This window comes from Pollachius pollachius (genome assembly GCF_949987615.1).
Source record: "Pollachius pollachius genome assembly, contig: scaffold_428, whole genome shotgun sequence".
Taxonomy (NCBI): domain Eukaryota; kingdom Metazoa; phylum Chordata; class Actinopteri; order Gadiformes; family Gadidae; genus Pollachius; species Pollachius pollachius.
This window is the reverse complement of record NW_027641493.1, coordinates 5,001-17,897: the sequence shown is the minus strand read 5'-3', so window position 1 is coordinate 17,897 and position 12,897 is coordinate 5,001. Positions and strand designations below refer to the sequence as shown.

General features: G+C 50.0%; 1 protein-coding gene across 1 annotated transcript in view; it reads right to left on the bottom strand.

The window, feature by feature from the left end:
• Window positions 1–39: 39 nt before the first annotated feature.
• The window catches only part of LOC307091577 (transcription factor SOX-6-like), a gene marked incomplete at its 5' end in the record, with an annotated part of 17,500 nt that continues 4,642 nt past the window's right edge, over window positions 40–12,897 (bottom strand). Inside the window, 5 exons of the mRNA XM_079759209.1 lie at window positions 40–883; window positions 1,897–2,067; window positions 3,095–3,203; window positions 9,638–9,861; window positions 11,935–12,109. Coding sequence (XP_079615335.1) covers window positions 663–883; window positions 1,897–2,067; window positions 3,095–3,203; window positions 9,638–9,861; window positions 11,935–12,109 — 900 coding nt within the window. The 3' untranslated portion in view covers window positions 40–662. The remainder of the gene's footprint in view (window positions 884–1,896; window positions 2,068–3,094; window positions 3,204–9,637; window positions 9,862–11,934; window positions 12,110–12,897) is intronic.

Genomic DNA, 12,897 nt, shown 5'->3' with positions numbered 1-12,897 from the left:
CTCCTTACGTTTCACATCGCTCTTTAATTCTGTCAGGGTCCAATTTCGCTTGCCGCAAGCGCCCGGCATTGTCCTAATTTAATAAATGACAAGCTATTAAAAAGCGCTTGGATTCAGAGTCCCTGGTGAACCCATTCCAGAGCTCTGCACTGGGAAGCCTTTAAACACATCAGCGGCTGCTTTCCATTAAGACAGTGCCACTGGTTTTCTCTGAGCGTGCCCACGCGTAGACGAAGCCTTTAGTGTTTTAAGAGGGGTTCCGTCGGAGGCCGAGTCAGAGGTTTCTTGAGGGAATCCCTCGTAAACGCTTCATAAACCCACCAAAGTAGGAATATTCCTTAGATATCTGAAAGCACACCAGTAAAGGACTGGTTTGCGCTCTGCTTTACAGGTAACCCTGGTGGAGCTGGAAATAAAATACTTTCTTTGGGTCTGCAACACATCGGAGATAGAAACAAAAGTGCAAAGGCAACATGGAACTACAGTACTAAACATAAAGACGGTTCCAAAATGAAAATACAGTCAAATAAATATAGAAAAACCCAGTATATATGTCTGAAGATATCGATCATATATCTTTATCTATGTAAACATATAGCTAGAGGTCTATGTCTACGGTAACAGCGGAGGTGATCCATAGGGGAGCCTTGCGGTGGGGCCTCCTACCCCACGCTGAAGAACTGTCTCATCTCCTGCCGGCGCGACCGCATCATCTGCTTGTACTCCCCGATGCGGAGCTTCTTGCCGTCGATGATGCACGTCCTCTTGGGCCGCGGCTTGTACTTGTAGTTGGGGTATTTCTCCAGGTGGATCTTGCTGAGCAGTGCCTGCTCCTCGTAGTACGGCTGTTTCTCCTGGTTGGTCATGGCCTTCCAGCGGGAGCCTGTTGAGAGGAGGGAGGGGCGGCCTACACCGTCAAATGAACCCGCCTGATCCGTACAAATGAATTGAAACTCTCAAATCAATGGTATGAGTGGTAACTCAGTGTAAGCTTAGGTATCGGCGATCCCACATGGACTGGCTGTAGAGGTCACACTCGAAGGGTTTGAATCGTCAAGTGGATGAAATATAACAAAAACCCTGAACCCCATCCTCATGGAGGGCGTCTTCCTTTAGTTTGAGACCCTGCGAGCGACCTTTCTGTGTGTGTGTGTGTGTGTGTGTGTGTGTGTGTGTGTGTGTGTGTGTGTGTGTGTGTGTAACCAGTGAGTGTCTCCCTCGTGACCACAGGAATTCAGCCTCTGTGGTGCTCTTCACTGGTTCCACACGCGCCTCCCTGCTCTGTTTACTGAGCATTATCACAAAGGTTGCTCTTTCACGCCGGAAACACAGAATGGGGCCTTTTTAAAACAGCCACCCACTGGAATCCAGCTGTGTTATTGTGTTTGGGCTCTGAGAGATGCACTATGTCCACACACACACACCACTGCCATGACACCAAGGTAAATATCCGTGATATCCTCATCCAGGGTATTTCTGAGTCCCGCTCCCTGCCAGATGTGTGCTAGGATTCACAGCAGCCAGTGTATTCAGACACGCTCCACGCTCAACACGGTCACCTGAGCCATGCTGAGGGGGTTGAGAAGGGATGTGTTTCTGTGTCTGTGTTAGTGTTTCTGTATGTGTGTATATGTGGTTGTTTTTATGTGTGTGAGTGTGTGTGTGTGTGTGTGTGTGTTTGTGTGTGTTTGTCTTTTTGTGTGTGTGTGTGTGTCTTCATGCGTGAATTAGACGTGTGTGTGTGTGTGTGTGAGTGTGTGTGTGTGTGTGTTTGTGTGTGTGTTTGTCTTTGTGTGTTTTTGTGTGTGTGTGTATGTGTCTTCATGCTTGATGTAGAGTGTGTGTGTGTGCGTGCGTGCGTTCGTGCGCGGGTCAGCGTGTGTGCGTGCGTCTCACCCAGGATCTTGCTGATGTTGGAGTTGTGCATGTCGGGGAAGGTCTGGAGGATCTTCCTCCGCTCGTCTTTGGCCCACACCATGAAGGCGTTCATGGGCCTCTTGATGTGCGGCTCGCTGTTGCTCCTGCCCCGCGACTCCCGGAACACCCGCGCCTCCGCAGAGCTGCTGACTGCACACACACACACACACACACACACACACGCACGCACGCACACACACACACACACACACGCACGCACACACACACACCCGCACACGCACATACACACAGAAAAGGACCGTTACTCGTCGGCACTTGCTCCAAGATGCCCTGCTCCAGGAGGACTTTAGGCTCGAGCGTGGCTCAGCATCATGTTCTGAAACGTTCCTCTCTAAAGAATGCCTTTTTGGGCTTCATCTGTTTTAACCAAACATATTAAAACATGTCAAATAATAAACAATAATTTATTGGCAATTGGCAATATATAAATATACAAACATGTTTCAATGCATGACATATTTAAATTGTAATTCCACTGGAAACCAACAAAATCGCTTGAAGCGTGGAAAATACTGCTTCTTCGAATGTATTTGCTTTATTTTATTTCTTTGAAAAGCAGAGTGTCTTTCTCGCATGAAACAGTAAATTGTTGTGTCTGCTAAACACCTGCAGTACGTTAAAGTTAAACCGTAACTGCAATACCACAACACCTCAGGTCTAACGCCTCACAGGGGCCCTCACTGAGGACGGAGCCGGGCCCATACCTGTCTCCACTCCTGTGTGGGCCCCTGGGACTGAGGGCCCCTGAACTGAGGGCCCCTGGGACTGTGGGCCCCTGGGACTGAGGGCCCCTGAACTGAGGGCCCCTGGGACAGTGGGCCCCTGAACTGAGGGCCCCTGGGACTGTGGGCCCGGGGACTGTGGGCCCTGGGACAGTGGGCCCCTGGACTGAGGGCCCGGGGACTGTGGGCCCTGGGACAGTGGGCCCCTGGACTGAGGGCCCCTGGACTGAGGGCCCCTGGGACTGTGGGCCCGGGGACTGTGGGCCCTGGGACAGTGGGCCCCTGGACTGAGGGCCCCTGGACTGAGGGCCCCTGGGACTGTGGGCCCGGGGACTGTGGGCCCTGGGACAGTGGGCCCCTGGACTGAGGGCCCCTGGGACTGTGGGCCCCTGGGACTATAGTGTTGTTGCACAGGGAAACCCCCCCCCCCTCACCGTCCAGGTCCTCCGGTCTGGTGAGGTCGATGACGCGGTGCACCATCTGGCCGGCCTCCTCGCCCAACTTCCCCAGGTGCTGGCTCAGCGTCTCGTAGTGGAGCCGCTCCTGGGGTCAGAGGTCACGCACGCTGTTAGGGGTCGGCCTGGATCGCTCTTCTGTTGTGAAGCTCTTTATAGTGCAACGCTACACAAAGCACTGAATAAAGGACCTATAGCCGCTCTGGGCAGTGGAGAAGTGTCAAGCAAAAAGGTGTTTATAGTGTCTTAATGAATCCTTCAGGTGATCCTTAAGTCTCCTTTTTAGGAGACTAGATGCTGTTGGGATTGTCCTCCTGACTCCTCCACCTCCTCCTGACTCCTACCTCAAATTCTAACTCCTCCCCCTACCTCTGACCCCTCCCCCACCTCCTGACTCCTCCCTCACCTCTTAAAGGCTGATTGGCAGCCTGTTGAGGAGCCCTCAAGTCTCTCTCTCTGTCTCTCTCTCTCTCTCTCTCTCTCTCGTTCTCTCTCTCTCTCTCTCTCCCTCTCTCTCTCTCCCTCTCTCTCTCTCTCTCTCCCTCTCTCTCTCTCCCTCTCTCTCTCTCTCTCTCCCTCTCTCTCTCTCCCTCTCTCTTTCTCTCTCTCCCTCTCTCTCTCTCCCTCTCTCTGTCTAACCTCTCTCCCAGCCCTCTGTGTTTTTCTGGTGAGGAGGCACTTTTGTTTCAAGCGATGCTGGTTGCCGGGCTGGTTGCTGGGTGAGGTCATGCCGTGGTCGGCGCTGGCAGGGCCCGTGGAACTAGCACGTGTGTGGGTGCGTGGTTATGGTGTATGTGTGTGTGTATTGATATGTGTGAGTTAAACGTGTGCATATAAGTGTCTGTGTGTGTGTCATTGTGTGTGTCAGCGTGTATGTGTGTGCGTGCGTGCGTGTGTGTGTGTGTGTGTGTGTGCGTGTGTGCGTGTGTGTGCGTGCGTGCGTGCGTGCGTGCATGCGTGCGTGTGTGTGTGTGTGTGTGTCGTCGTAGGCCAATGTCAGCACTACGGCAGGCTGTAATCAGACAGACCACAGAACATGTGCCTGGGCAGTGCCCCACCACCGCAGAAAACACACTGAGAGGGGAGAGAGGGGAGACAGACAGACAGGAAGAGAGGAAGCGAATGAGACACAGACACACAGAGGGAGAGAGAGGGGACAGAGACACAGGGAGAGAGAGGAGACAGACCCACAGGGAGAGAGAGGGGGAGAGACAGACACACAGGGAGAGAGAGGGGACAGAGACACAGGGAGAGAGAGGAGACAGACACACAGGGAGAGAGAGGGGGAGAGACAGACACACAGAGGGAGAGAGAGGGGACAGAGACACAGGGAGAGAGAGGAGACAGACACACAGGGAGAGAGAGGGGGAGAGACAGACACACAGGGAGAGAGAGGGGACAGAGACACAGGGAGAGAGAGGAGACAGACACACAGGGAGAGAGCGAGGGGGAGAGACAGACACACAGGGAGAGAGAGGGGGAGAGACAGGCACACAGAGGGAGAGAGAGGGGACAGAGACAGACACACAGGGAGAGCGAGGGGGAGAGACAGACACACAGGGAGAGCGAGGGGGAGAGACAGACACACAGGGAGAGAGAGGGGGAGAGACAGGCACACAGAGGGAGAGAGAGGGGACAGAGACAGACACACAGGGAGAGAGAGGGGGAGAGACAGACACACAGGGAGAGCGAGGGGGAGAGACAGACACACAGGGAGAGAGAGGGGGAGAGACAGGCACACAGAGGGAGAGAGAGGGGACAGAGACAGACACACAGAGGGAGAGAGAGGGGACAGAGACAGACACACAGGGAGAGAGAGGAGACAGACACACAGGGAGAGAGAGGGGACAGAGACAGACACACAGGGAGAGAGAGGGGACAGAGACAGACACACAGGGAGAGAGAGGAGACAGACACACAGGGAGAGAGAGGAGACAGACACACAGGGAGAGAGAGGGGGAGAGATAGACACACAGGAAGAGAGAGGGGACAGAGACAGACACACAGGGAGAGAGAGGAGACAGAGACAGACACACAGGGAGAGAGAGGAGACAGAGACACAGGGAGAGAGAGGAGACAGACACACAGGGAGAGCGAGGGGGAGAGACAGACACACAGGGAGAGAGGGGGGACAGAGACAGACACACAGGGAGAGAGAGGAGACAGACACACAGGGAGAGCGAGGGGGAGAGACAGACACACAGGGAGAGAGAGGAGACAGAGACAGACACACAGGGAGAGAGAGGAGACAGACACACAGGGAGAGAGAGGAGACAGACACACAGGGAGAGAGAGGGGGAGAGACAGACACACAGGGAGAGCGAGGGGGAGAGACAGACACACAGGGAGAGCGAGGGGGAGAGACAGACACACAGGGAGAGAGAGGGGAGAGAGACAGACACACAGGGAGAGAGCGAGGGGGAGAGACAGGCACACAGAGGAAGAGAAAGAGGGGGGGAGACAGAGACACACAGAAGCAGGGGAGAGAAATAGAGACACACTGGGAGAGAGAGGGGGGAGACAGAGGGGTGGTGGGAGACAGAGGGGGAGAGAGACAGAAGGGAGGATGCAGATGAGAATGGAAAAGCTGCCATGCCGTTTCACTTAAAGTAGAGTGTCATGTTGGTTGTAGTCCTGCTCTAATCAGACCTCCATGTTGGTTGTAGTCCTGCTCTAATCAGACCTCCATGTTGGTTGTAGTCCTGCTCTAATCAGACCTCCATGTTGGTTGTAGTCCTGCTCTAATCAGACCTCCATGTTGGTTGTAGTCCTGCTCTAATCAGACCTCCATGTTGGTTGTAGTCCTGCTCTAATCAGACCTCCATGTTGGCTGTAGTCCTGCTCTAATCAGACCTCCATGTTGGTTGTAGTCCTGCTCTAATCAGACCTCCATGTTGGTTGTAGTCCTGCTCTAATCAGACCTCCATGTTGGTTGTAGTCCTGCTCTAATCAGACCTCCATGTTGGTTGTAGTCCTGCTCTAATCAGACCTCCATGTTGGCTGTAGTCCTGCTCTAATCAGACCTCCATGTTGGTTGTAGTCCTGCTCTAATCAGACCTCCATGTTGGTTGTAGTCCTGCTCTAATCAGACCTCCATGTTGGTTGTAGTCCTGCTCTAATCAGACCTCCATGTTGGCTGTAGTCCTGCTCTAATCAGACCTCCATGTTGGTTGTAGTCCTGCTCTAATCAGACCTCCATGTTGGTTGTAGTCCTGCTCTAATCAGACCTCCATGTTGGTTGTAGTCCTGCTATAATTAGACCTCCATGGTGGTTGTAGTCCTGCTATAATTAGACCTCCATGGTGGTTGCAGTCTATCGGTACTCTATTGGTCATTCTCTCCCTCTCTCACTCTCTGTCTCTCTCCACCCCCCACCCTCCCCCCTAAACCCCAAGCCATCCTTGCCTCCAGAATGTACCCTGCCACCAAAATGCCAGCACCACAAATAAAAGGGCCCTTAAATAGAGGCAGGCAATCCAGCAGTACGCCTGCAGAGCGTGAGCTCTGCCCATCGCTGTGGACCCCGGCAGGACCCCAGAGCTGCCGTGAGGGGTCTGTGGCTGTGACGAAGCAGTGACGCCTCAGCCCAGCTCTTACGGTAAAAGGTGGAACTAAATGATGGAACGGGAGAGCCTCTATAATCTCCCATCACAACATTTAAAGTAATAAACACAGTTATGAGCACATTCTGAGCATTTCTTATATTATTTATCTGCATTATTTCTTTCAAAATGTCAATGCATTGACTGAAATTCAAAATAAATCAAAAAACAATCGAGCTGTTGTTTTACTTCTGAAGAACAATTTACCTATAATAATAACAACATATTATCTTCCATAATTCCAGAGGTAAAAGTGTTAAATCCTGATGGTTCAATCCCACCAGATATAACCAAACAAAATGGATCTCAAATGAATATTGAATTAATAGCTAAATATAAACGAGAACGAACACGTGTAGGTTGTCTATTTCAGGAGATCAGAGGGCAGCTGACGTAAGAGGATACTCTGTCTGCAGCCTGGAAGGACATCAAGTCACATCCATGGACATATACACATATCTGTCCAGACGTTCGCACCTATGTGTGTTTATATCTATCACACACATGTATAGAAACACACATGTACATGCATAACACATATTTGAACAGACAGACGCACACTAACATCCACCCACACACACCACACATGTCACCAAACAGCGTGTGTAGTCACTAACTACATGACACACATAAACACACCCACATTGTTCAAACTACAAGACGGGGCGGAAATTCCCAACCCCCACAGTTCCGGGTACACGGCTCTTTATGACCTTAATGCTATACTATCACTCTCAAATAATATATCATACAGATCAAATAGGGTTGGGAAAGACTCCAGTCTCCACCGACAAGGAGGACTTCAGTTACAATTCAATCAAGGAAAAAATTATAAAGAACTATTGAAGAGATTGAATAATAAAACTAAGAAAAATATAACTGGAATAAAGAAATACAAAGCAGTTTAGTGTAGTGCTGATGTGGAGAGGCTGAGTCATCCCGTCCTGTTCAAAAGAAAATAGAAATGAAACAGAAAACCTGACTGAAACAGCAAGAAAGAAAAGGTTTGGCGTTGGAAAGGGAGGGAGGACGCCTCTCTGAGCTGATGTTACGAAACGGAAAACTAGTCCATTCTGCCATCACTCACGGAAACAGAAACTATATTAGACTTTCCAAGAGTTTCAATATAGGAAGCCACGACGCAGTGAAGCCAATTAATACAGTTCACTGTTACACCTATATGCATGTTGCGTGTTTATGGTGTGTGTGTGTGTGTGTGTCTTCATACTGTATATGTATGTGTGTACGTGAGTGTGCGTGTGTGTGTGTGTGTGTGTGTGTGTGTGTTCATACTGTATATGTATGTGTGTACGTGAGTGTGTGTGTATGTGTGTGTGTGTGTGCGTTTGTATGTGTGTGAATGTGTGTGTGTATGAGAGCTTGTGTGTTTATCTGGCAAATATTCATGTTATGCTATACTCTAATCTTCAATATAAATAAAATATTACTAAATAAATACATTTGAAAATAAATTAATGAACACAAAATAGCATGTTGCAATGCCTCAAATCAACTTGACACCAACAACCATAAATTAAGGATGAATTAAGAATTTATAAGTGTATGGTATTTGATCATTTATATTAATGAGGTGTTTGTTCATAAGCAAACAACCAGCGGCAGCGCTGAGCCGGAGAGGAGCACATATTTATTTTGGACGTTTCTTGAGGATTTCTGCACCGAGAGACACACCAAACAAGTTCTCATGAAGTCTGTTAAATAAAATGCAGAATAGTTTATCCTCGGAGTGCACCAACCACGACCCATTTGGGGCTGAGAGGTTCAAAGAGATCACCCCTAAAATATTCATGAGCCCGCTCCACCAACCCCACCCCTATACACTGCCAGGCAGCCCGCCTCCTCCTCCACCCCCATCCACCCTCCTCCAGGACCGGCCTTGACTCCTCCACCCCGCCTGTGTCCTCCAGCACCCCTTCCATTCCGCCATCGGTGTGTGATGGCTCTGTGATCGACTGGCTGGCCTGATTGATGGTTTGGAATTGGGATTCACCCAACGGGCTGCCAAAGACCGCCTCTCTCCCTCAGGTTGCAGGGGTACATTGTGTGTGTGTGTGTGTGTGTGTGTGTGTGTGTGTGTGTGTGTGTGTGTGTGTGTGTGCATGTGTGCGTGTGTGTGTGTCTGAGACCCTTAATTGGGTTTAGACCTCAAGGCCAGTTTCCCCTTTGGCAGCAGACTGGAACTTCTTCACACACACACACACACACACACACACACACACACACACACACACCACAAAATAAGTCCAACACTATTTCTTCCCTAAGAGAACCCCCCCTCTCCCAACACAAACACACAAACACACCCACACACACGCTAACACAACCAAAATCCCCCCTTGTCATTGGCCCAGCTGCATCCTCTTCAGAGCGTTTGTTAGTGGGTGGCCCTGGAGGGAGAGACCTGAGCTCCTTCAGAGATCTGCTCTCAGACAAACATAGAGAACACAACACGGCCACTTCACACAGCCTTCACCTGACTGATGGCCGCTGCAGCGCTGAGCGAAAGGACTCACGTAGAACCGGTGTCAACGTCTTAGTGTGTTGGCTCTCTCTTTGACCTAATTATAAACGACTTCCAGTCTGTCTGCCTTTCTGTTTGTCTGTTTTCCTGTCCCTGTGTCTCTCCTGCTGTCTGTCTGTCTGTCTGTCTGTCTGTCTGTCTGTCTGTCTGTCTGTCTGTCTGTCTGTATAACTGTCTGTCTGTCTGTCTGTCTGTCTGTATGCGTGTCTCACCTTGTTTCCGTTGTTCAGGCTCATGTTGCTGACGGCCACCAGCTTGGCCTCCAGGCTCTGTCTGTCTGTCTGTCTGTCTGTATGTTTCCCTATCCGTCTGTCTGTCTGTCTGTCCTTCTGTCTGTCTGTCTGTCTGTCTGTCTGTCTGTCTGTATGCGTGTCTCACCTTGTTTCCGTTGTTCAGGCTCATGTTGCTGAGGGCCACCAGCTTGGCCTCCAGGCTCTGCCCCCCCGCCTGGTGGTGGTGATGATGAGGGAGGTGGTGAGGAAGAAGATGCTCCTGCTGCTCTCGCTGCATCTGCTCCCTCATCTTCCTCGCCTCCTGGATGGCCTTCATCACAGCATTCTGGTCACCAAACAGAGCGCTGGAGTTCAGGCTGGAGAGGATGTCTGGAGAGAGGAGGAGGAGGAGGAGGAAGAGGAATCATCATGAGGGGATTTTATTTGTCGTTCTGTATTTCTTTCTGTATCGTATCTAGTGTTGGGACTCTAGTTGTAAGTTTGTTTACCCCATGAGTTAACACATGTACCAACTGTCTGTGTGTGTGTGTGTGTGTGTGTGTGTGTGTGTGTGTGTGTGTGTGTGCGTGTGTGTGCGTGTGCGTGTGTTTGTGTGTGTGTATCATGTGTTCGGTTCCTTGTGATCAGACATTAATCATAACCTGTGATGCTGCATCCGTAACAAAATGAAAAGCTTTGTTTCAAACCCGCGCTAAAAGTGGCCTAGTTTACTCCCTATAGTTCATCCAACCCCAAAGTATAGGCTCTTTACACACGCTGCCTTCACACCTCACACTTCAGAGGCATCTTAAAGAACAGGGGACTAAATAAAAGGTTGCCAAAGTTTCCAGGGGTTTAATGAGCAGGCGAGGAGGAAGTGGTGTTGCCTGTGCCTGGGTGGGCCCTAAAGCAAGGGAACAACAAACCCATGACTGCTGAGGAGAGCCCCCCCCCTGGGTACAAGGGGGGACATCTGAGGGTGAAGGTTGGTCCTAATAACACATAGCGGAGTTGAGGGCATAAACGGTCTTGAACAGGCAGGCATGGTGCAGGGAACTGCTTATGACGCCTCAGCGCCATAAGCCTCAAATATATCATTATGAATATATCCATACATAAGAGTAACACTAGGGTGCAACTAGGGTTACACTAGGGTTACACTGGGGTTACACTGGGGTTACACTGGGGTTACACTACGGTTACACTGGGGTTACACTGGGGTTACACTGGGGTTACACTACGGTTACACTGGGGTTACACTGGAGTTACACTATGGTTACACTGGGGTTACACTGGGGTTACACAAGGGTTACACTGGGGTTACACTAGGGTTACACTGGAATTACACTGGGGTTACACTAGGGTTACACTGGGGTTACACAAGGGTTACACTGGGGTTTACACTAGGGTTACACTGGGGTTACACTGGGGTTACACTAGGGTTACACTGGGGTTACACTGGGGTTACACTAGGGTTACACTGGGGTTACACTGGGGTTACACTAGGCATGAGGGTTACACTAGGGTTACACTAGGGTTACACTAGAGTTACACTAGGGTTACACTAGGGCAATAGGGTTACACTAGGGTTACACTAGGCATGAGGGTTACACTAGGGTTACACTAGGGTTACACTGGGGTTACACTAGGGTTACACTAGGCATGAGGGTTACACTAGGGTTACACTAGGGTTACACTAGAGTTACACTAGGGTTACACTAGGGCAATAGGGTTACACTAGGGTTACACTAGGCATGAGGGTTACACTAGGGTTACACTAGGGTTACACTGGGGTTACACTAGGGTTACACTAGGCATGAGGGTTACACTAGGGTTACACTAGGGTTACACTGGGGTTACACTAGGGTTACACTGGGGTTACACTGGGGTTACACTAGGGTTACACTGGGGATACACTAGGGTTACACTGGGGTTACACTAGGGTTACACTAGGCATGAGGGTTACACTAGGGTTACACTGAGGCTACACTGGGGTTACACTAGGGTTACACTAGGGTTACACTCGGGTAACACTGGGGTTACACTAGGGTTACACTGGGGTTACACTAGGGTTACACTAGGGTTACACTGGGGTTACACTAGGGTTACACTAGGGCAATAGGGTTACACTAGGGTTACACTGGGGTTACACTAGGGTTACACTAGGGCAATAGGGTTACACTAGGGTTACACTAGGGTTACACTAGGCATGAGGGTTACACTAGGGTTACACTGGGGTTACACTAGGGTTACACTGGGGTTACACTAGGGTTACACCAGGGCTCTGTGTTGAGGAGGATGTGAGGAGGGGGTTAGGGTGAAGGTATGTCTCTTGTTATCTTTGTTCCTTCAGTTAGTAAAAACTCCATGTGAGTTGAAGTTGACATCACACAACAGAACCATGCTGGGCCCCTCAGACCAGCCTTCACTGTTCCTCGTGTGAGCCCCCACCCCTCCACTCACCCAGGGAGGTGCTCCGAGCCAGGCCGGGGCTGGGGTTGGCCCCCTTGCCCAGGCCCCCAGGGCTGGTCTTGCTGCCGGAGAACAGGCCCTGTGTTGGGGGCGACGCTGGGGAGTGGAGAGATTCTGAGGTCCGGGGACGGGCGGAGAGGTTTAGGGGCTGGGTGGAGCCTTCCTCCTGTGGGGTTATAGAACGCAGCGGAGTGTTGTAGAACACCAGCACTATGGTAGTTTCATATTGCAGCTATTTACTACGTAAAGAACTAGATAGGTTCTGAGGTTTACGTCATTAATCCATGAGTAAGTCCATCCAGAGTATTTTTGTCGTATTATTTTTTATTCTGGTTCCCCCCCACCATCTCAGTCTGATAATGATGCATCAGTTACTAATGGAAAAGGTAAATAGTACTGGTTTAATGTTACACTTCAATACACACATCCATAATGTCTCCTCAACCGTCATGTGACATAGATACTTTGCATTTAAACTGTTTCCACCCATATTGCGTGTATCTATATAGTGTCTGTGTATGCTTGCTTTTCTTTCTTTATTATTTACTCTTTTACAATTGATTTATTATTTAAGTGTGTTTTCTCTTTAATTTATAACACCTAGTTTTTCCCCCTCTGGTATTATGAAGAATTTATCGTCTGGTAATATGGAATATTGACCAGAGATCCGTCAGAGCCATGATGAGCGCTCACGAAGATAATGCTGGAGACTGATTTTTATTTTAAAAATTCTGTATGTGTGTTTGTGTGAGTCCACATGTGTGGATATGAGTGTATGTGTGTGTGTGCTTGTTTCATGACTTTCAGTTTTTTCGTGTGAGCATATGCATGACTTCATGAGTAAATGGTTGCACGTGTGTGTGTCTGTGTGTATGTGCTGCTTGAGTAGAGCTGGGGGTTTTGGATGCCAGAGCAACTACTGTTTGAATGCGGTGGGATCTCTGACGCCGTCTA